Genomic DNA, 23,811 nt, shown 5'->3' on the forward strand with positions numbered 1-23,811 from the left:
TCTGAGAACAAGGTCAACAGAAAATATTTAAGTATTTTTCAAAATACAATAATACACCTAGAATTCCATAACCTAGACATCAGTTTTGCATTACCTACTCTATGCAGCAATCCACATATTGAGAAACAGGTATACAACAGAAATCAAATTTTCTTAACTGAGTCCGAAGGCTTCACTCTGTAAAAATGACTGTAACTTTCTTCCCCAGCACTTATAATGCAGTTTGTTTATATGTTTTACAAAATACCATCAAATATTCCAAGAAAGGGCTTGATGTCATTCATTTCATCATCAAGGAGATATCTAACAAAGATGAAGCAAACAACAACAAAAAATTAGATATAGTACATAAAGACCTATGGAATCAGGAACATTATCCAAAGTACAGTCCAGAGATAACAAGACAAGACAACAAAAAAGAATTTTGAAGTATTGTCCTTTCCAGAAAAGTTTATTGGTACTATTCTTGTGAAAGTTAATCCTTTAAGAAATGATTGTTATAAATTAACACATCACCTAAATGTCCATGAGGAACTAAGCACTGGAGCAATGAGACAACAGAAAAACGTAACTGTTTATTACCTAGGATCCATTTCTTTTTCCTGTTCTTTTGCAGAAATGAAAAAATCCTCTTTCCTAGGGAGTTTAAAAGAATCTGAGACCACTTTTGAGATCAAAGAACACTGTACATTTTTCAGCTCTTGTGAAGGATCTAAATGCCTTTTTTCTTGAAAATTGAACTGCAATGGAAATGTTAAAAAGTAACTATGATTAAAATAACAAACCAAAAAAACCCTCCCAGATTGTTGTAGTATGTAGTACAGAAATTTACATTGGTGCTATGATATTTGATAAGGACCAAGGACATGATAAACAATTATACTCTGAAGGCCTTGCAGAATCACAATCAAATTACGAGAATAGTTTTGAAGTCAGGCTATATAAAGTAAATTCAAGTCTTAGTTCTTTGTATCATGAATATCACACTGAAAACAGGATGTATTAATTTGGATAACAGAGAAAGGTTCAGAAATTCAGTATGTCAAGACTGATTCAGGAGTCAGATAAGGAAAATATATTTACATGTTAAACACTCTACAGGAAATTTTGTTATCATTATATATATATATATACACACATACACTTTATACATATATTATATAACTACTCACCATATTTGCATTCCCATTCTGTACAGATGAAGTTACTTTTGATGTGTTATTAACCACAGAAACAACTGAATTCTGAATATTGGTCTCCTGTAATGTGCATGGACTGAAAATATCAAGTTGGATAATTTAATATTTTTACAGAAGTGTAAGATTATTTACTTTTCAGTTCAAGATTTTCTATTTCTTTTCCTCCACACTTAAATAAAAAAAAAATCAAATAATTCAACAATTCATAGTTTTTAAGAAGTTGTTGAAATTTCACTTACTTCTATGAGCAAACAACCTTCTATAGAATCATAGAATGGTAGGGGTTGGAAGGGACCTTTAGAGATCATCTAGTCTAACCCCCCTGCAGAAGCAGGTTCACCTAGATCAGGTTGCACAGGAACATGTCCAGGCGGGTCCTGAAGACCTTCAAGGAAGGAGACTCCACACCCTCCCTGGGCAGCCTGTGCCAGGGCTCCCAAACCTCACACTGAAATAGTTTTTTCTTATGTTTAAATGGAACTAGCTTCATCCCATCATGCCTTGTCCTGTTGCTAGCTACAACAGAAAAAAAAGATGTCCCAACCTCCTGACACCCACCCTTTAGGTATTTGTAAATGTTAATAAGATTTACAGCCTCCAGACTAAACAGCCCCAGTCCCTGCAGCCTTTCCTCGTATGAAAGATGCTCCAGCCCCTGATCATCTTGTTGGCCCTGTGCTGGACTCTCTTCAGCACTTCCCTGTCCCTCTTGAGCTGAGAAGCCCAGAACTGGACACAGGACTCCAGATGAGGCCTCACCAGGACAGAGTAGAGGGGGAGAAGAACCTCCCTTGACCTGCTGGCTACACTCTTCTTGTTGCATCCCAGGGTGCCATTGGCCTTCTTTGCCATGAGGGCACATTGCTGGCTATACATTTAATTATATAGATACATGTGAAATATAGACAATATTTTTAAATGAATAAAACTGTAATAAATTATATAATGCTTACTCTTTTGAAATGTCATCTGTGGCTTTGCTTGTTGTATACTGGGAAGGTGGCTCATACTCATGTGGAACTTGATGGCAGCTATTTCCCTGTTCTTTATAAGAATGAAAGTTTAAAAATTAAGTCACAAAACCCCTTGTAATTACTTTACATAATATGATAATCATTTGAACATTTCAAAAATCTTAACACTTGAAATAATTCTACTGCTGGTTTTGGGTTAATGTAAAGATAAGCAGAGACAAGCAGTCAGATAAAATAACAAGTATGAAGTTGCAGGCCATCCGAACATTTTCCAGTTATTTCTTTCCCAACTCTCCCTTCCATATTAGATTTGTCCCAAGACAGGTGACATTCAATGTAGAGCAATAAACCTGGTGGTCAGGTCAGTTAACCAAACATTTCAGGCAGTTCTGCTCACTGTATACTATAATAAGTTATTCACAAATAGCAGACTGTAAAATGATTTCTAATTAGAAAACAAACAATTTTGTTAAAATCACCTTACCTAACTCTCTACTGGCAAAGTTGCTGGCAAATGCTAAGTTCTCATCATCAATATCATCCCAAATATCATCTCTCAGTTCAAAGTCCGTATCCAAAACATCTGAAAACAAAGATCTGCATTTATCTGTATCAGTCAAGTTACACATCAGAGATTGTTGGCTTATTATTTCTTTTCTAATTCCACTGTCTGTTCTTACAAATGCTGAATATTTTAATGAGAAAACTGTAATACATGTGTAATGGAGAAGTACAGCCAAACTTATTCTATGTTTTATGACCAGTTGTCCAACCTATGGGAAGGAGAACTGTCAAATGTGCACCTTTTTTTCAGCATTATTTTCAGAAAATGCACCCTCAGTGTAGACTGTAGAAAAACAGACCAGAGAAGTTTGTTAAGGGCTGTGTCCTGGGGGAAGAAATCCATGTCGGAGCCGGGGAAGAATGCCAGGAGTAACCCTCATCTGAGCAGACAGAAGCGGCAGAGCCCATCTGTGAGAGACTGACCACATCCTCCATTCCCTGCCCCCCTGAGCTGTTGAGGGGGCAGGAGGTAGAGGTACCAGGAGCAGTGAGTTGGGGCCAGGAAGAAAGGAGGGATGGGGGAGCTGGTTGTAATTTTCTCATCATCCTGCTGTCTTTTTGCTTTTACTCCGTTCTGTTTCTTGTAGAATAAAATTTCCTCCTTTCCTCTCTCAGTTGAGCACTGGAGTTTGTTTTGCCCGGAACCGTAACTGGCAGTGAGCCCTCCCTGCCCTTGTCTTTTTACTCCCATTTCGCTGGGGCCTCTGCCATCCTAACAAGGGTGGGAGTGGATGCGGGCACCGAGCAAGAGACTGTCGTGGTGCTGCTGTGCTGGCTGGGCCAAACCAAGACACTCCTCAGATTTCCATAACATTCTGAAAGCTGTCTTCCTCTCTTACGTGTAATGCCTAAGAAGCAGCCATGACAAGCATGTTTTCAAGTATTGTTGTTAAAACTCTTTATTAAAATGCAATAATGTTTTAAAATACTACTTTTCTGGTGAAAAGAAGACTTTGCTGTTTCCTTTTTTTTCATCATCAACCCATCTCTCTCTAATTCTCTCTTCTGCCATATATCAGACAGTGTCACACAGTGCTTAAATCTTCCTTCATGGCTCTAGTATGCCTAAGAAATGCTGATCCACAGCTCCCCTTCAACAGAGGGGAGCAGGACAGGCTCACATTAAAACTCGTGTTCCACCGACACTGGCAACACCAGGAAGGCACTGCTACTGTAATTTTGGATGTACACAGTCAGCACAGTGTATTACAGCACAGACACACAGACTTTAAGTAAATTACACGTTTAAGTTATTACAGTTTCACACTATATTCTCAGCTACCTACCTGTGTTTTGGTATGGAATGGAAAGCTACCATATTACAGACACAGTTAACCCTATAGAAATAATATGAACTGATGCTTTACTTCATTGTAACTACTTCTGATGCATTTCTATGATTTTTAAAATATAGCTGGCCCAATCAATATGACCAAGGCTACCTTTTCTGCTACTAATCAGTGGAGACGGGTCTTTAGTCAGCAATATCTACTGTAGCTTCTTGATCCTATATGATTTGCTTCAAGATGTTCTTGAGCATAGACTATAACTGTACTGGAATAGCCATCTGTCCTGCCATGACTTCATTCTTTTAACAAAATCATATCATATAGTCACTGCCTGCCCACCCAGAAACTGATGTTATGGCTGTGCAACAGTCTTCCATTTTAAGACTAGACAACAACTGCAGCAGGTAAACTAGTATACAGGAAAACACAAAACATTAATTTAGAGGATTTGGATTATAATTCCATCATCAAATATTAAGTAGAAATTAAATTATGCAGTACAGCTGCCAACACTTAAGACAGTATGAACTAAAAAATGTGTCAGTTCATTGCAGCAGTGTTTCTTAAATGTCCAAGCACGACCTAAACATTTGAGCTACTACTTATTAGCCAAATTAATCAAGAACCTGATTCACATCAAGCTGCCATCACCAAATGCAATGGCAAAAGCATGCAGTGTGGAGAACCTAACAGTCACATGATCAGTCTTTACTATCAGTATATATCACTAAATGTAAAAACATTTGTGGCTTTTCCAGTGGACGAGGAACAGAAAGAGGAAATTTTTTTCCAGACAGAGATGTTTTACTACTCATCAACTCAGTTATTGAACTTTGTCAGCTACCAAACAAAAGCTCATGTTTCACTAACTTCTTTCAGCAGAAAAGGAAAAGAGGAAAATGTATAGCTATAGGGCTTCAGTGCAAATACATTACAGTCATACTTTTCAGCAAGAATTTATAAATTTGGCCACTCATATTTGATTTCAGCATTGCTGTTTCATCTAAAGTTACATTTAAGATGCTTAGATCTAACTTACCAATACCAGAAGGAAAGCCAATTAAGGCCACTATATTTCCCCATACATTCAATGTTCTATAATGCTGTACTGGTTGCTGTAGTGATTTCAGTAAGACTGAGTTTAGAAATACACTCAAATCAAAACGTTAGCAATAACTTACCGCTCTTCCCGTAATTCCAGGATGGCAGTTGTTTCTGGGAGAGTCCTAAGCTATTCCCATGATCTAGCTGGTCCACTGAAGGTAACAAAGGTGATGAAGATGCCATTTTACAGCTAGACCTATTTAAAAAAACAAAACCAAACCCCAAAAACCATTGATATTTCAGTAAAACAGTTGCAGAAAGCTGCAAAATATTTTTAATTCAGAAAACAAGTTTCAGTTGTTAGAACTGAACATACTATCTAAAATAAGACAGATTTACTTTTGTAACTTAGAATAATCGGTACCTTGGCAATGCAGGTTTAGGTGTAAAAACAAACTGTTTGAGGGCCACCTTTTGAGCTTCATTGAACATCTGCATCTAAAGAAAGCAAATATTGTAACTGATAGATAGAAAGATATGGAATCCCATTGTTAGCAATCTTAATGATATGATTAATCATGTATCAAATTAGCATAATTTTAAAAGATGGTATATAAAATCTTCCTGATATCTGCTCATCTAATGCAATCAGTTAAAGAGGCTTGAATTACATGTTTCTAGTGGAGTTTTCCAAGTATCCTTGCAAGTTCAGACTGGTTATTGCTAACGCTCAAAACCAAGTCACAGTACAGTATTTTCCAAAGATGTCTCTTGCCTCACCCACTTCAATCTACCAAATGTCATAAAAGTCAAATCAAAGCACACATGCCCAGAAGCAGATCACTGGAGGCATTCCAAACAGCAGCAGAACCTCTCCAAAATTTTGCAATCCACACAGAAAAGACAAACATGAATGTTCACATTTAGTTACAAAATTGTCTCTGCAAACAATACAGACAAATGCATAACAGACAAATAACAACATCTATCCAATGGCTGACTAAGCTCAAATGAACCTTTAAGCGTTTTACTGGGGGTTCAGGCAAAATTGAGTTCCTGCTCCTTAAATCAGCTAGGTACAAAGAAAACTTTGAATCGCCATTCATTTCAGACTTTGCAGGCACTCCAGTTTTACCTGAGAAAAGGAATGAAAATGATCTTCAGATTAATTTAGAAGAGAGGAAACTTAATTATTTCCAGACAATGGAATGTTTGCCACTAAAGTTAGGATCTTCTAGTAAAAGATCCTAAGATGTAACACACTAATTAAAAGATTCATCACACCAGTATTTATTTAAGAGTGCACCTAGCTCAACATTGCTCTTAAATCATATGCTAGATCTTCTGAAAAACTTTAATCACTGTAGTGCTATTCAAGTGTTAGTGACAAAGCTTATTATTATTGCTTTTATGATGTAGCAACAACTCAGGCCTGACTCTCTGCTTACATGGCTTCTGCTAGTGTAGCTATTGATATAAATGAAGCTATTCTATCTACAAGTAACAGAAATAGTAGATACTCAAACTCACAGCACTCATGTCCACAAACGTCTTTATTTTTACAGCGATGGTTGCATTCTCTGTTTCCATATTTCTTGTAAGTAATTTCTTGTTTACATCTGCCTCCTAGATAAATATAGTACAGAAATGCTCATTTTTTATTTCATATATAGTGTTGAGAGAGTACCTCATGCAGTAAAAGACAGTCCAGAAATAATCTGGGCCACTAGAATTATGTTGCCTTCAACAAAACTTTGGGCTACTAAAACAATATAACTGGAAAGAAATCAACCAATGCCACTGCAAAACAGAGACACTGCCTCACTCCCAAATTCAAACAGTAATATTAGATACCACACACCCACCATTTTTCATACTTTCAAATTTATCAAAGAATTGCACTATAGTACTTGACAAGTGGAAGTAGCAGCATTGCATTTTTTATATGTGAGAAAGAAATAGTATGGATTAATAAAGATATTTTTTCTTAATTTTGTTATTAGCCAGATGTTGTGATCCCATCGTTTACCTGTATCTACTTTTGCTGCTGGCAGACCTTGTGGGGAGCCATAATACCTATCAAGTGAGGACTCAGCTTTCAACTTTTGATTTGCAACCCCTTTACTTATCACTGCTTTTGGTGTTAGGTAAAAAGCTGTATATGCTTGCTGTATATCAAGGCCAACTTTGAAAAAAAAAAGACAAAAACGTTTAAAACTGCTATAAACTATTTCTAAGCTACTGTTTCTGTAACTGTTTCTAAACATTTTTCTAAAGTGTTAAAAGTGTAAATGTTACTAAAAGATCATGGAAATTTTTTTAAGACAACGTGTCATTAAAAGCACACCATTATACCAACAGATTCTTTATGACATTTTTCAGAAGACACAGTTATTAGACGAGTAACAAAATTAGTCCCTTTAACTGAATTTTTCCGCATTTATCTATGCCTTTGTATTGCCAATATGATGTAAAATCTAAAATTGTACTACTTCTGTGTTACAGAAGCATCAGCAGATCTGGACAAAGGCCTAAAACGAGTATGTTGATATATTACTTTCAAGGTTGAATGCTAATACTAGTTCTAATGCTAACGAAACCAAGATTCATATGAGACTATGAGGGACACCATTTGTTGAAAGAGTATTTTTGTCTTTTATTAGGCAAATATTGCCAGAAAATACATATAGTCTTTTTTTAATAAAGAAAAGAAATCTTTCCTTCAAAGCTGAAACTGAAGCAAACTTCAATATAAGCAGAGACTAGGAAGACCTGCTTTTAGTCCAACTTCCCTGTTACCAATTTACGATAAACTGTTGTATTGAATTTTACTGAACTCAATATAACATTTAGATAGCCAAGTAGTAATAAAAAGACTTTTTTTCCTGCATCTCTCTTTGCTTAGACAATCTCCTTTTTTCTTGAGCCACACGTTTAGCCATAGGAATAGAGATTACTCCGGGATTTATTATTGCAACAGTCTCTATATTTGTTTACCATCGAAGCACCAAATACACTTCAGTAGATCTAGCACAATATCTTCCTTACAGGTGGGGTAGGATGACAGAATATAAAACAGCTAGTCTATTTTAAAATGATATTTCCAAGTTCTACATTTCAAGGTCATAACTGTCTCTCCTCATCTGCTGCTAAAGTTCTATGCTAATCGATGTGGAGGGGACTACATGTTAAGACACAAAATTTTCCACTGTAGAAATTTCTTGCTGCTGAAGTGGAGATGAATCCATATCTAATACTTTTTTTTAATCACAGTACAAAACTTAAGCATTCACAAAAGACAGCTATTCCCAGTATAAATATTGAGCTGATAGGTTATGCCTACTGAAAGTTAATTCAACCTAAAGGTGACAGGCAAAAGAGAATCCTTATCTGTACCAACTGAGCAAAATACTACCTCCTAGTCATCTGACATTTCCCAGTTCATTAATATGCTACTAAATGAAACAAACAGATATATAATTAGGATTGTTTGGTAATACTCAACCCAGTAAAAACCATGTAGCAGAATTTTGTTTCCAAATCAGTTCATTTTCTTATATCTTTGGCTTGACAGAATGTGTTTGAATCATTTCTTTAAAATTGTATGTGGTTGTTTTTAAATTAAAAGCATACCAATCAACCTACCATAGTCAGAACTAATTAAATTTATACTAATGTCCTCTGATTTAAGAGCTCTTTTCACTTCAATTTTCTTTGTCCAGTTTCCAGTTTTCAGCAGCGCAGAATCCCTATAATGTATCAGGAAAATGCTGTTAGACATGAACAATGAAAACGAGACCATATGCTATGGCATCTGTAACCACGTGGAGAGCTTTCATTTCATCTTAGTTCTTGGATTTTACTTGACAACTGGCCTAAGAATAATCTTCCAATAATATATTATTTATGTCCATAAGAGAGCCAGGATCCTGTAGATCAGTTTCGGTTCTGCCCAAAGTCCCAGACTTCAGCCAGAACTTATGTGAAGGTCATACCATTGGAAAAGACTGTTTCTCTTTTCCATTTGTGCCGAGCATATCTTAGCCAACTGAAGAATTTCATTCCATCTCTGAGTAAAAACAATTTTGACAACAGAATATCATTAAAGAAATACCAAAGATAAATAAGTAACAAATTGAGAATGTATAAACTTTTTAATAGGTATTTTACTTGCTTTATGTGGAATTTATTATGATTTCCATAATATGGCATCGGTGTTGCACAGATCGTTGCACATATTCTTTGCACTGACAGCACACTTGGTGTGTTTTTAGGAGTGGTGCTTTTTAACTTACAACAGTGACTAGAAAACACTGCAGGATGAAGAATAATTTTGTACCACTTGGAATCAGTAGAAAGTATTGCAAAAACTTCTAAGTCACAGAAACAATTAAAAGACAACATCCTTAAAAGATGAGGCAAAATAACCTAGTCATACATACATAATTTTCTGATTAAAAATGACTTTGTTGTCAGCATCTCCTATGACCAACGTAACATAGTGAAAGTCTGTCGCTGTTCTCTTTGTCTGTAGCTGCTCATAGTTTGTTAATTTGATGGTTACTAAGATTTCAGCCAATGTATCACTATATTTTGGAAGCTAGGAAAAAATTATATAGAAGATGTAACTGTTAAAACTATGCAAAGTAAAACATATGCCTCTCAATAAATTTTTAACTGTACATACAAGCACAAAAGCTCAATGCAAGCAACTTCGATTTGTGGTATGATTTTTATTTGTTTTTCTGAGACTTTATGATATATTACTAAATTGCCCATAGCTGGATATCCTAAATTAGGTATTGAGACTAAAAGAGCCTACATTAAGCCCTTGAAAAATTCTCCGTTCAATGCAAAGGGAATGATGAAAGAAGAAAAGTAGGTGTATTTTCGTTTCCTAAGGTTCCTCTATAAGATATTTATCATTCTTAAATCTTTCTTCTGAGGGTAACTTTAGAGATACTCATCTGGTACTATGTAAAAGACAAAACTCAAATAGAACCGAGCATTACAGCAGTAGCATTTCACACATTTACTGAGTTTTTAACTTTAAAAGTGTCTTCATTTGTACCAGCTTCATGAGACACTTCAAGGCTAGTTTTCAAATTTTGCATTTCAGAAAGTCTGAGTGGCTATGTGACCTGTTCAAAGACAAAATGCAGATCAGAACCTCAAAGTCCTTGATTGCACATGGAATTGCATGCATTGAAAAGGTACCATCTAGCTTACTGTAATAATTTATTGTTTTTTCTATATTTTTTAAGTGTGAAATAAAAAACAAATATGAGTTAATGCTTCTTCAGGAAGTTGTATATGGATGTTTTTCTGTCTCTAGGGTTTGTTTATATTCAAAATAGAACAGACCTCTCAGACTCACATACAATGCTGGATTGAAGAATATACAAAACATATATATGTTTTTCTTCTGTAACAAAATGCTGTTAACAAGAGAGAGACACAGTCTAATGTATTACAGGGAATGTCTATTCCCAAGCTCTCCTTTAATGTTTAAGAGTGATTATGCTAAGGTGGAAGGAGGCTACAATATTGTGCAATCTTCCATCACTGAATGCTCAAAATTTCTTTAAGTCAGCATTTGCTCTTTCCTTTAATAATGTCAGCACAAAGCCATAAAAGAAATAGAAAAGCATTTACCTGTTCAATGACAAGTTCATATTTTGGAAGGTGCAAAACAGATTCTTTTATCTGGTTGCCAAAAGGAGGATGTCTGTTTAAAATCTGCAAAGATTTAATTTAATTTCTGATCTAGTCAGCTGATCAGTGATGCCAACAGAAACGTAAATCCAAGGAATCAAAGTCACCAGGGTAATTATGTTACCAACAAACCCCCTTGTAACTCCTGCTTCTCTACTCTCCATGATGCTTAGAACAGCAACATAGTCAAAAGAATATTCCAACACTTTTTCATGTTGCTACCACTTCTGTTCAGGAAATAGCCAGTGACCTCAAAACCTGACTACTCAGGTTTTATATGAGATGACTTTTCTATGTTGCCCTAGCTTTAGTCAAAACAAAAGGATAGGAAAACTGCAAAAAGGAGGGAGAAAAAAGAAATTAAAATTCTAAAGCCAAACCAGGAAAAAACTCAACCAAGATCAATTTCCTTTAGAAATCTGTTCTATCTTGCAAAACATTGGAAAAACAGTTTCCTCAGAAAAGAAGCTGAGAGCCAAGGAGCTTGTTCTGGAGTAAAATCTAACTTCCCTAAAATAAGAAGTACTTTACAGATGATCTACAAGAATTGTCTTCTATTACTATCTTTAACTAAAACTAGCAATAATGGAAATTCAGGATTTTCATCAACATACAATAAGAGAAACTGTAAATATATATTTCCCTTTAATATTTTTTCTTAAAAATATATTTTTTCTCTTAAAAAGGGAAATGCATATTGTCCTTTGTTTCAAACCATGTTAATGATGAAATTCTACATAATTAAGTAACTATTTTCCAAAATAACCCAGATCAGTGAAATCATCCACATTACCTTTACTAGAACAAAACATCAGACACATTTTCAAGGAAAAAATAGCAGTAGCCAGATTTAAAAAAAAATTCACTAATATAAATGAAGAAACCACTTAAACTACTCAGTTTTGCTGACAATCGTATACTAGTTATATATTAACCATAGTGTTTTTACTGGTAACAGTATTAATATTCAATATTTTTTCTTGTAATATTTGCCTATAAAATATTACCAATTCAAGTTCCCTTGCATTTATCTCTTCAATTTTTTTAAATGATGTCAGCCCAGCATTCACCATAGCATTTGACAGTGATACACCTGCAAAAAAACTTCAGTTCAGTGCTGTTAAATGACAATCACTAATCTCAAATTATTCTCAAGATCTGCATTACAGCAGGTAAAACTAAACCAGAAAACACTGTAATTTAGTAAGTGACTAAATTTCAGTTGACTAAATACTTTAGTACTGATTTCACTTATCCATCAGTAAAGAGAAAAAAAAGCAATACAAGCCAAACATGAAACTTTCCATATGTAAATGCTGACATTTCTAGTTACATTTTCTAGAGTAAGACAGATTTTGGATCTCTTTCTACAACAGTCAAGAAACGTGTTCTGCATATATATGATGAAAAAAAGCACACCACACAGTTTAATCTCAGGGGTTTTTTTCCTTATTCAATGAATTATTTAACTATGTTAAAGTCATAAGGATTCTCAGCAGTTTTGAGTAAGCTAATAATGGAATTCACAAAAAAATTGTAATCTTCTAGGAGTCTTTCCAGATACAGCTAAAAAGTTTCCCATGGCATATCTGCCACTAAAGCAGACTGCCAGAGAATTTCACATACATTTCTACTCCTCTTCAGAATTCCCAGTTCTTTCAAACTTCCCGTAACACTTACATTGCTTCTCGGAAGACATTACAGCAATCTTCTTATTAAAAAAGACTCATTTCAACTCAAGAATGTAGTGATTTAGAGAAATAGAAAACCCTTCATCCTTTTATGTATATTTGAATACTTCTGGGGTCTGACTTATAGAAAATGTCTTCTACCATCTCCCCTCTTCTCTGCAGAAGCTCCGAAAACAGTCTGAAGGTTCTCATAGCTTATGCTGCTACTTCAGTTAGAGCTGTTGCCTTGTTTCTTTATGAGTGAAGCTAAAATACTAGTTCTGTTGTAATTCCTAAATGTCTGAAGGGTTTCCACCAGTGAAGAAAGTAAAAGATATGAATAAGAGATACAAATAATTTTGTCTATTTCAGAGCAAGAAGAAAACAGAGGTGGAAATCAAGCAGAAGAAGTAGTTAAGTGATACAATCCTGTATGGCAACTGATCATTAGCCTGTCAGACTGGCAAGGAGCCTATCATATAGCAACAAGAGGGAGGATCACTATTGGTCAAGAGAAACAAATTGCCACAGTTGTAGAAATGCAGTAAGAATTCAACTGAATCCTTAGTCTCGTTAGTCTAAATGGCAGTTAATGAATAGTCATTCCTATAAAGGAAATATTGATTACTAAGGCTTTTTTAATATTCAAAGAGTAACATATTGAGACGAGATTAAATGTATGTTACATGGTATCAAATAACTTCAGTTCTCAGGAAAAGAGTGGATATCAGCAGATGGTCCAAAAGAAGCCTGTGAGCAGGACAAAAGGAACTTTGAAAGTAGCAATTCTTGGTAATATATGCTTCAAGAGCAATGGAAACACACACACACACACACACAAAGGAAAATAGCACAGAGACATATTTATAGCACTTTTATTTCCAAAAAAAGAAAAAGGACCTTATTCTGTTAAATAAAGTGCCCAGGAAAGGGTTTGTCTACACTGCAAGTGTCATGATTATTCTACTCATCCTAGCATCCTAGAAATGCTGAACATGAGGCAAACTGCTCTGATGACCATGTGCACATCAGCACAGATCCAGAAGTAGTAGAAACGTGTTCTAACCACACCTGTAGTGTGAAACACATGCTAACAAGCCCCGTTCCTGGCTTTGAATTAGCATGACCTAGCAAGGCCGCAATGCGCTATGTCCCACATAGATCTGCTGGCTTAGCTGTTAACTAATTTGTAGAACTTTACACTATACTGTTCTGTACAGATGTGTCTTTAAAGAAGAAATACAGAGAATGCTGCAGTGAATTCTCAAGGCATGAAGGTATGGCAAGACTAGACATCAAAACAGGAAGCTATAATATTATCTCAAACAAGTAGAACTATGTTTTTGTAATAGAGGATTTCAAGATTTCTCAGCTCCTTTCCAAATAACTACAAGTCTGTACTTCCAAACAGAATTTCATTCAGTAACAGGATGCAGCAATATGAAGATAATTAGAAACCTGTGATCCTCGTGTGTATAAGAACCTTGTGCACAGCAAATTTATTTCTATGATTCCTATCCATGTCAATGCCAATAAAAGGACTTCATGCATATGAGTAACAGGACCTAGAGGGAAAATTGTTTAGAAAGGAAGGCAGAGCCTAGTCAGAGACGTGCAATCACACCAACATGGAATATGCCCAAAATATTGAGATGAACATTAGGGGGAAAAAAAGAATAACTCAAATACTTTGAAAGTCTGAAGAAAATTATTAAATGGATTACTTTTACTTATGTTGTGACAGATTATTCTCATAACTGTGGTACTCAGTTGTAGCAAATGAGTCTCCTATTAATTAGGAAAATCATTTAATCATATAAGGCTAATGATAAACTTTTATTCTCTGTCAGATGAAACCTTTACAATTTCTGACTACTACCTACCAATTTTTTCCAATTGTTTAGACACATGAAGTGAATTTTCCCAAAGTTTGCACCTGAAACACTTTGCCAAAATTAAGGAGTTTAATAAAGCAGTAAAGCTGTTCTTACAGGATGCCAGAAAGTCAGTTAACCCTGTAAAAATAAGACAGACTTGTATTAATCAAGTAAAATGTAGCTTATTATTATATGTATCAAAAAAGATTAAATTTTACCATACATCTAGTAACTCTTAAGCCATTTCTAAATATTCTGCCAGTATCCTGTGTCAAAGTAAAGTCCTGAATGGGAAGGCAGCCTAGCTGAGCCTGAATAAGACTGAAAAAAAAGATATATTTTGGTATATAAGCCATAATGTAAGCAAACAGTAATAACATAAAACTTTGTACTGGAAAACAAAAGAAATTTGTAATTGAAACAATGAAATGCAAGATCTGGTCCACTATAAAATGACAAAAATTTTAGCAGGACTTCAAGAGTTACAAAATGACAACTTTTACAAGAAGAGGTAACAACATAGTATAGTATTTACCAGTTTATTTTCATTTCTCTTGTTTTTATCTTCCCCTCCATTGGAAACCTATGCATGAAAACACACATATTTTCTGGTTTTCATTTTATTTATTTCTAAAAAGATACCTTCCTTTGTCAATGTATTTATTTTTTATACCTGATAGTAATTTTATCCTTGTCTTTATTTAAAGTGTTTAGAATTTTCTTTTCATTTGTTCTTAACTTGACATCCAGAAATTCTGTGCAGTTGGAGATCATTGTAATCTGCAACAATTTAAGTTTTATTGTTTTTGTCATTTTCCCTACTACATCTTGCAAGTATTTTTGAAAAAAAAAAAACCACAAAGCCACAAACCACTTAAAAAACAATGTTATTGTCTCAACGGTATGACCATGAAAAGATGGTTAATCAGTTCTTTATAACACTGACCAACTTTCTTTCATCTTCCTATTCCCGTTATATAACAGAAGGGGAAGGTTTTTCTTTCCGTTTTTAGATTAATATTCTACTTGAAATTATCTCAAATCAACCACACTGCTAACACTGTATGACATACAATGGAAATATAAATAGGTTTTACTCTCTGTTAGGTATTTCACTTTCTTAATACTTTAGTAACGATAGCCAGAGAACAGGCATTCAATTTGTTTCATGGCCAGTCTGTTCCAACATAGTATTTGCTTGCATAAAAAATGTCTTTTGTGACTTTATCAGTAGCAGTAACAATCTGTTATCTGACAGAGGACTTGAAACAGGAAGACAGTAATATTTCTTAAAAAGTAAAATCTGCTAAAATAAAAAATACCTACTGAAACACAAAACAATACTTTGTTTAACACATCAACAGGACAGCTTTAGCAACTTCATATCTTCATAAGCAAGGTTAGTGATTGGAGAAGAGTTGGAAATCACAAGATCTTACAGTACAAAGCCTCAAAAAAACTCCATATGGGATTTATTTGGATGTATTCTCTAAAATCTTATATAAACAAAGCCTGATTTCTTTAAAAACAAACCACTTCTGCTTATCTTTGATCCTGTTTTAAATCAAATGTAAATTTTCTTTAAAAACTTAAATTACCAATTCATTTAAAGTCTCTGTTCCCTTTATTGTGAAAAATTGTTTCACTGTGTCAAATGCAATGTAATACCACGCCATTAATCTTCCAGTCTCTGTAAAAGAAGAATATCACTTAAAAAATAAATATGTCAAGTATATTTTAAATTTAATTTTAATTTAGTCACAAAATCAAATTAATTTTCTTATCATACAGCTCTATGAGATTTACTACAACTGCCTCAGGATGGAGGATGTCTGACAGATATTACCGACCCCATCACAGAGTAGCAGAAACATGAACCAGTTGTTTTCTCCAATGGAGATGAATTCACACTAATATACCAGACTGTGAACTGTGGTTGCAGAGAAGCTAACCACTTCTAGCAGAGGACTTTAGAAAGAGTAGGTATTGATAAAACCTATCCTTTGTTGCACTGTATCACATCCAATTTTCCTGGGATAATGTTCTCTCAATTTCTCCTAATGTGCAACAGCATTTACAGCAACAACAAAAGATAATCTATTCATGGATCAACATTAAGAGAATGTACTTCCATGATCTGTTAAAGAAAACTGTGCATATATTTTAGTCAAGCAATCTCTCAGATTCTCATCTCTACTACATTTGTGTATTCATATTAATGGGTCACAAGAGCAGTTGTGACCCTTTGTAGTTCAACATCACTTCTGAAAATTTGTTTACTTAAAAAAAAAAGTGTTACCTGTTGGTTTGAAATTATTTACTTCATCCATCCTGATCAAATCAAAAGATGATAAATCATTTAAGTTCTTCAAACACAGTTCTGTTCACAATTTGAAAATATGTGTATTTTTAGTCCATGCAGAAAAAATTACGTAGGTAGACAGCAGAAATATCATCATCAAATTGCAATGAATGCCCACCCAAGTAATTCCATTGAACTCAAGTAAAGGTTTTTGAATGTGATCCTGCTTTTGCTAAAGTTAGTGGTTAACTTCTACCTGGGGAAAGCTCACTCAAAGATTTTTCATATAGGACAGCCCAACTCGTTTTTCAGTAAAGCAAAAGCAGCGAAATAAAAGAAACTAGATGCACAGAATGCAGGCCATCCCATTAAATTCTGAATGACAGACCAGAGTCCAGAGTATCTATACAAAAGATTTCCGCTACACAGTTGACACTTAAATTGTTGAAATTTGAAATATCCACACAAACCTTTCATCAGAAATTTTCACACTGGATCAGGTGAATTTGTATTTACTTCACTAAACCTATTTAGTGAGATATCTGCATGAGGATGACCAAAGTGGTTTTTTTTCTCTCAAAATCAAAGTAATTAAAAGGCAAAAAAAATACATTAATACAATGTTCAGGATTTAAAGGTAAGTTGGGAAAGTAGTCAAAGTGATGGTTCCCATTGCAACCAAAAATCATTCCCATTGCACATGAGATGTATGAAAACATAACTGTGTCCATTACTACAAAATATTTCCTGTGTGCAGAGAAAAGGAGCTGGGAGAACTTTTAAAAAGAGGTTGGTTATTTAATGATTTAAAGATGGGACTTGGCAGTCTTAGATTTACAGTTGACTTAATGATCTTAAAGGTCTTTTCCAACCTAAATCAAAGGAAAAATGAGAAGAATGACAAGAAATCAAAATTACAATGCTCTGCTCCATATTTCTGAACATGTACATGGAGATAAAGTAGATAAAGAGGTTTTTTTATTTTTCTCTATACAACAAAATCTTTTCCACCAGTCAAAATGTACTGATCATCTTTCAAAAGTATTAACGATTACATAAAATCAATAGCACCATAAAGGAAATTACACTTGCTCTGTGAACAGATCTATTGGAATAATGGAGATATATAATAAACATGGATGACTCTGCCTTAAAATGAAATATTTTACTGAAAAAACCTTAGAAGCCATTTACCTTGTAATTTTGCTTCAATTCCATTTTTATCCAATCCAGATGAAAAACCTTCATGAAAAGACAAAATTAATGAAACGATATTCCTCTTTCTCAATATTATTAGCCATCAAAGCTGATTTGCTGATTTTGGGGAGCCGAATTCCCCAAAATGAAAAATTTGTAAATATTTACTATACTGGAAAGACATCAAAAGCCTTATATAGGTTAAGTACTGAGTATCAATAAACAGTTGTTACAACCAGCTGAGCAAAAGGTAAACGCAGCAGATATTCCCCTATGGAAAATATAAGAATCCTAAAATGTAGAATTGTCAGCGAGCAACTGCACGTGGAGAGTTTTCCTATTTTGAAATACAGAAAGTCACCTAAATTTTAACATCTATTCAAGTACTAGATCCACTATCTTCCTGTCTTATCTCTAAAGCCTCAAGAAAACAGCATGCAGTAAATGCCCAATGATTTCCCTCCCAGTCAGGTGTAGAGCAAATGGCCAGGAACAAAGATATGGTCAGGGCTGGGGACCAAGGGGCTGTTCTGGGAAAGAAAAGTTGAAAGACACCAGCATTAAGAATATTGATTTTTGTTTTAGCAAAACTATGAAATATTAGACAGGTTGATTTTTCTTAGCAGCAGATTATAAATTCAGCACTGAAGTAGTACATAATGGCTTGACACTGCATTAATTCATGGTCCAGTGTATCAAGATCCAAAGGAACAGATCATTAATGCTGCAGATGGATACTTCATCATTTTTAAATGTTATACCATGCTGAAACCGCTGTTTCAGGACAACTGAATCTAAAAATATTACAGGCCATATTACACATTTTGTTTTCTTCTCTTTATGAAATAAGAGTCTATAAGAAAACAAAAGAAACAACTAATATGGATCTAAAACATCCTAGTATCATAATTTAAACAAGGTAAAAAAAACCCCAAACCGTAATGAGTTGGATTTTTTAAGGCTCTAATGTACAAAAACGTTGATCGTATCCATTCCAAAGCTACAGTGACATCTGAGACAGTATGTAGCACTATTTCTGCATTTAAGTGTTCAACAAGATGCCTGTGCAAGCTAACAAAAAAAGAAAAAAGAAACACAGGTAAATACATTGTACATATACAAATTAATAGCACAAAAAGTGGTGAAAACAAGAAACAGATCAAACCAAACCCCTTCCTCCAAACCACAGCTTTTTTTTTTCTTTTCAACTGCTTACTTCAATCAATGAACTGAATAGAAAACAGTAAAAAATACATAAATAATCAACAAAATGATTTATTATGGCTTAAGGTCCAACAAGCAAAAATAAACTCTATGAAGTTTCAAAATTATTTAGAAAATAAAGCTACATGTATTTAAAAGTTACAGCACAGTGTTGGTATTTTGAAGATATTTGAAAACTTAAACCTTTACAAAATTACAGCAGCAAAATTTCCTGCTTTACTCTTTCATGTTTCAACTTTCCTACATATTTCTCTTACTAATTTGTTCACATTAAGTATTTTCCAGACTGTCAAAATTCAGAGACACAATCTGAGTTCAACTCTTGCTTTGTCTTTGCAATATATACTATCTCAGTATCTTCAATTTTCCAGCAAGAATCTACAACTTTTTTGTTAGGTTTAAGATGTCCTAAACACTGATAAAACAGGCTATCAACTTCTGAAAAGTCTAGTTTTACTTTGCTTATTTTTTCTTAAATTTCTTCTAAATAGACCAAAGTCACCCCAAAATCCACCTGAAAAAGCGTTCTGTAGAAAGTATGAAACATTGCCACCATCTATACAGTCTTACACAAAATAGTTACCTGCTCTCTATGATATCAGCACCAGTTAACATTTGCATATACTTCTCCCTTGTACTCAAACGAGTCATAATAACTGCTGTAGCTGTAGTGTCAAACTGAAAAATAAAACCACAAAAACTGCTCTCTAGCTCTCAGCAAAAAAAAATCTAGTTGAATACGCAGCCCGTATGTGTTGAAACCATTAGAACTGTTTTCTTACATCCAAGGCCTCTCTAACTTAAAGGCAAGTTCCAACTCATTTGGGTATCAAGCAGGACTCAGGATTCCAGCCATCCCTGGCAGGCAGGTCAGCACACCAGCCTGTGTGTGCTAATGTACATAGAACAGAGACAGGTTGAAAACCAACACAAATGTGAACTGCTATTGACCTGCTTAGAAGGCCCACAGCTAAGGAAAGGATTCCGAGCCACAACCACAGAAAATAATTTACTGACATGTAGTCTCACTAGTAACTCCAGAACATCAGAAAGTCTTGAATAACAGTCTTTTTGAGTAATTACTCAAGACTTTTTGAGTAATTTTTTCTAATCTTCATCATCTACTCTCAAGTCACCATCCTTAGATTATTTTGGTCTGTAATGGAAACAATACTGTTAGACTGATTTACTGAGTTTTGTACAAGATGCTTCCTGACTTTTTCATTTTTAAATGAGATTAGTGTGTGTAACACTGAAAGGCAGTGGCTTAGGACTCTGAGTCACCGTTTTAAAAATCTCCTTCAATTGCAACCTCTTGAAAAAAAATCCCAAGTGGTTAAGAAAGTCAGGAATATTGGAATTTCCAATAGCCCATGTACACAACATAGCCCAGCGGCTAACACAAGCTGCTGGAGATAAAAGTGGGGTAAGCTGTCTCCTCTAATAGGCTTCATCTGTATTTCTAAAACTTAAAAGTCTTTAAACTGTAAGAATTAAGATAAATGATTCAGAGACTTTGAAGAGGTATCATTAAAATACCTATTTCAAAAAATCCCCTCCCCTCCTCTTTACCACCAAAGCAATGTCTAAAGCCTTGCTACAACACAGCATTCTTGGCATCAGCAACCTCTGGTGGAAGCAAAATGAATTATAGTTTTTTTGAAGGCAGTGTTGCTGCCCCTCTTCCTCTAACTTAATTAGATGTTTTCTTGTTCTGATGTTATGAGAATATTGCTCCCTGTACTATTGAATATTTCATTGTTTTTATCATGCAATTAATGTTATGTGCTATACTCCTACTTCTTCTCTAATCCCATTTATTATTGTACCCAAAACTAATCTTTAGATCTTCTTCCACAGCAAAGCAAAGTAGTACTTTTTACTGGACAATACAAAAGCAAACACTTTTTTCTCTATTAAGATGTTAGCCAGTAGTAACCTAAATATTAAGAACAACCCTTTAAAAACCAAACATGCAGTAAAATTGTTGGCATTATTTCTTTCCACCTGTAGATGCACCTATAGATACGATCAACAACATTAACTTACTTGAGGCCTTCCTGCTCTCCCAATCATTTGCAGAATATCAGTTTCACTGTACTCTTGGAACACTCCTCCAACATAGTGCATTGTGGATTTTATAACCACCAGATGTGCAGGTAGATTGACTCCCATGGCTAAGGTGCTAGTAGTAACTACAACAGATTAAAGTGTATTGATTGCAAGATTAACATCATTGAAATGTCTGGCAGACATTAAACAAACAGCAAGTGACTACCTCTTGATTCCTAAGAGCTAATTTTCTAGTGAAGATAGTGGATGTTCTGCACCACAAAGAATCAGACATAGATTACAGACATGTATTTGCATTATATTTTCTGTGGATCTGATCATCAGCATTAATTTATTATCAAGTATTCTTCATCAAATTACATCCCAGATATTTTCATTTAAAAATTCCTTAACATTTGGAGATAATCTAGAATGCAATAGTTTATATTGGAGTATGTATCTATATGTAACATAACACACACTCACTGAAGAAATATTATTCATATTATTAATATTTCTTCATGGATAGATATTTGAATACAGTCATGACTTCCTCTTGCTTTGTAGTAATTAATACCTTTAAGATGTATTTTTTTTAAGTCTTCAGTCATTGATGTTATTTACATCCACGGTACCAACACAGAAGCATCACCAACACTATCACAATACTTTACAAATACTCACTCTCACATGGAAAACATGAGTCAAGTCTGTGGCAAATTACCTTAACTCATGTTTTCTAATTCACTTTCTATAATCATATGGATGACAGGAATTGAAGGTGGAAAGCCAGCTGTACTGGCCAACTGATGTAACTATTCCATTAGGAAAACAAAGTATTAATGAATTTTCCAATTCTTTCTCAAAATGAAAGAAGTAAAACTAGTCATTACAGGTGCATCAGGAAAGAAGAATCCAACCTAAAGGCATAACCACACCATCTTATGAGAATATGACTGGTTTTAATATTGCAATTGTATGCAAAATGGGAACTCTGTCAAAGCAAAATGATCTAGCCATAAAAAAGCTGCAAAGAAAGGTGACTTACCAGTGCAATCAGAGCTTCAGCCCATGTATGTGTGTGTATATATACATGTTCACAGACACACTGTGAGTATATGTACACTCTATTACAAGATCAAAGAATTCTTCCCCTTTCCAATATCTCTGAAATATACATTAAAATCCCACCTCCATCATATTCACAGACATATAAACTGGAATATGGTCCATACTCTTTTAGTTTCCTCTTAGCTGTAGAAATAGAATTCTAGTGTCTCAAACTAAACTGAAACATTCATATAAACTATAAATTTCAAAAGACTTAAGTACCAATCACTTTGCAGTACAAACTTTGCATTCTTTCAGTGGCAGTCCAAATATACATTCACATTGTGCTCAACTGTGGCATGGGGTCTCAAAGTTATTTTTGCAAAGAGCAATTGCAGTACCACAGTCTCCCAAGAGTTCAGACATGGCACCATAGTTGGCAAAGCTGTACACAGTGCACCAGGAAGACGAGGTTGCCAGATCATAGTAGCAAGGTTGCTAGAACATAGCAAGGGTATCTACCTTAAATCTTCATAGTGAGTCAGGACCATTGTACAGGAAAGAAAATAAACATCTATGAATCTTTCAGTGTTGTACATGAATCACACAGAACCACACCCCATAGGGTCTGAAAGTCTTTTACAGAAAAAGAAATCTTGGCTGAGATGTGACCATCGTGTCCCAAACAGATACCTTATTTCAGGTAACAGCAAATGTAGTATTTCTTAGGAACCTCCTCATCAGTCAAAACACCTTGCATGGGAGTTTGAAAACATTATCTTTATTAACAGCATGTTAGTATACTCACAGGGCAAAAGTGCATCTGAAATACAAACATATCTTTACCTGGATTTCACAAAGTAATTCCAAAGGCTAAACTAACTATAGAATCATAACATATTGCCACTTCCAAACTGCTATCTTCTCAGGATACATTAACAGCATTATAATTTTCCAAGTTGAATTTACTTACAAAGTACTGGTAGGTCTCCTGCAGTAAAAGCTCCTTCAATTATTTTTCTGTCAGATACCTCCATGCCCGCATGATGATAAGCCACACCATACATTAAAAGATCTGATAATGAAATGATTTTATCCATCATTTGCTCACTTTACTCAAGCAACTATTCATTCACAGAGCGGAGAAGTAGTAGGTTACATTTACCTCTCAGTTTGGAATCTTTGACTGAATTTGCAGACCTCTGTAATCTATGCAATGCAGAAAAACAAAACAGAATACTTCAGAATCATAAAACAGACTCACTAATGTAAGTGGAATGTACAAAGACACAAGTATGTTTTCAAAATGAAAAAAAAAGTTTCACGTGAAACTAGATACATAATTACCCCACTAAAGCCTGTAAGATGTCTTCCTTGAGGGGTATTTTTTACATACTTTCACATAGATCTACTGCATCTGTGCTTTTTAAGGATGTTCTTAGTTCTCAATTACACATTAGACTATCAAAAGGATATAGTCTTAAAATAACTTGTAAAATATATGTTCTTTGGATATTTTCATCTACCACATTTCTCATCTTTGCAAAGAGAGCAAACTGACTACCCAGAGCAGCTGTTGCAGCCTTAGCACACAGTCTCAAAGTCATGATCTACCATCTAGATGTGCTGTTCAGAGAGGGCAAAGACAACCATT

At 34.6% G+C, this 23,811-nt stretch overlaps 1 protein-coding gene across 1 annotated transcript in view; it reads right to left on the reverse strand.

The window, feature by feature from the left end:
• Positions 1 to 236: 236 nt before the first annotated feature.
• HFM1 (helicase for meiosis 1) overlaps positions 237 to 23,811 on the reverse strand; it is a 39,155-nt gene continuing 15,580 nt past the window's right edge. Inside the window, exons 13-38 of the mRNA XM_062003864.1 lie at positions 23,323 to 23,366; positions 23,131 to 23,232; positions 21,105 to 21,250; positions 19,639 to 19,733; positions 18,769 to 18,902; positions 17,829 to 17,876; positions 16,632 to 16,712; positions 15,931 to 16,022; positions 15,006 to 15,112; positions 14,868 to 14,915; positions 14,556 to 14,653; positions 14,339 to 14,470; positions 11,793 to 11,878; positions 10,726 to 10,809; positions 9,513 to 9,670; positions 8,716 to 8,819; positions 7,100 to 7,255; positions 6,601 to 6,696; positions 6,087 to 6,205; positions 5,495 to 5,568; positions 5,208 to 5,326; positions 2,653 to 2,756; positions 2,153 to 2,208; positions 1,173 to 1,275; positions 583 to 740; positions 237 to 303 (exon numbers count right to left, since the gene is read on the reverse strand). Of these exons, the coding sequence (XP_061859848.1) occupies positions 237 to 303; positions 583 to 740; positions 1,173 to 1,275; positions 2,153 to 2,208; positions 2,653 to 2,756; positions 5,208 to 5,326; positions 5,495 to 5,568; positions 6,087 to 6,205; positions 6,601 to 6,696; positions 7,100 to 7,255; positions 8,716 to 8,819; positions 9,513 to 9,670; positions 10,726 to 10,809; positions 11,793 to 11,878; positions 14,339 to 14,470; positions 14,556 to 14,653; positions 14,868 to 14,915; positions 15,006 to 15,112; positions 15,931 to 16,022; positions 16,632 to 16,712; positions 17,829 to 17,876; positions 18,769 to 18,902; positions 19,639 to 19,733; positions 21,105 to 21,250; positions 23,131 to 23,232; positions 23,323 to 23,366 (2,611 nt within the window). The remainder of the gene's footprint in view (positions 304 to 582; positions 741 to 1,172; positions 1,276 to 2,152; positions 2,209 to 2,652; positions 2,757 to 5,207; positions 5,327 to 5,494; positions 5,569 to 6,086; positions 6,206 to 6,600; positions 6,697 to 7,099; positions 7,256 to 8,715; positions 8,820 to 9,512; positions 9,671 to 10,725; positions 10,810 to 11,792; positions 11,879 to 14,338; positions 14,471 to 14,555; positions 14,654 to 14,867; positions 14,916 to 15,005; positions 15,113 to 15,930; positions 16,023 to 16,631; positions 16,713 to 17,828; positions 17,877 to 18,768; positions 18,903 to 19,638; positions 19,734 to 21,104; positions 21,251 to 23,130; positions 23,233 to 23,322; positions 23,367 to 23,811) is intronic.

This window comes from Colius striatus, chromosome 10, assembly GCF_028858725.1.
Source record: "Colius striatus isolate bColStr4 chromosome 10, bColStr4.1.hap1, whole genome shotgun sequence".
Classification (NCBI taxonomy): Eukaryota; Metazoa; Chordata; class Aves; order Coliiformes; family Coliidae; genus Colius; species Colius striatus.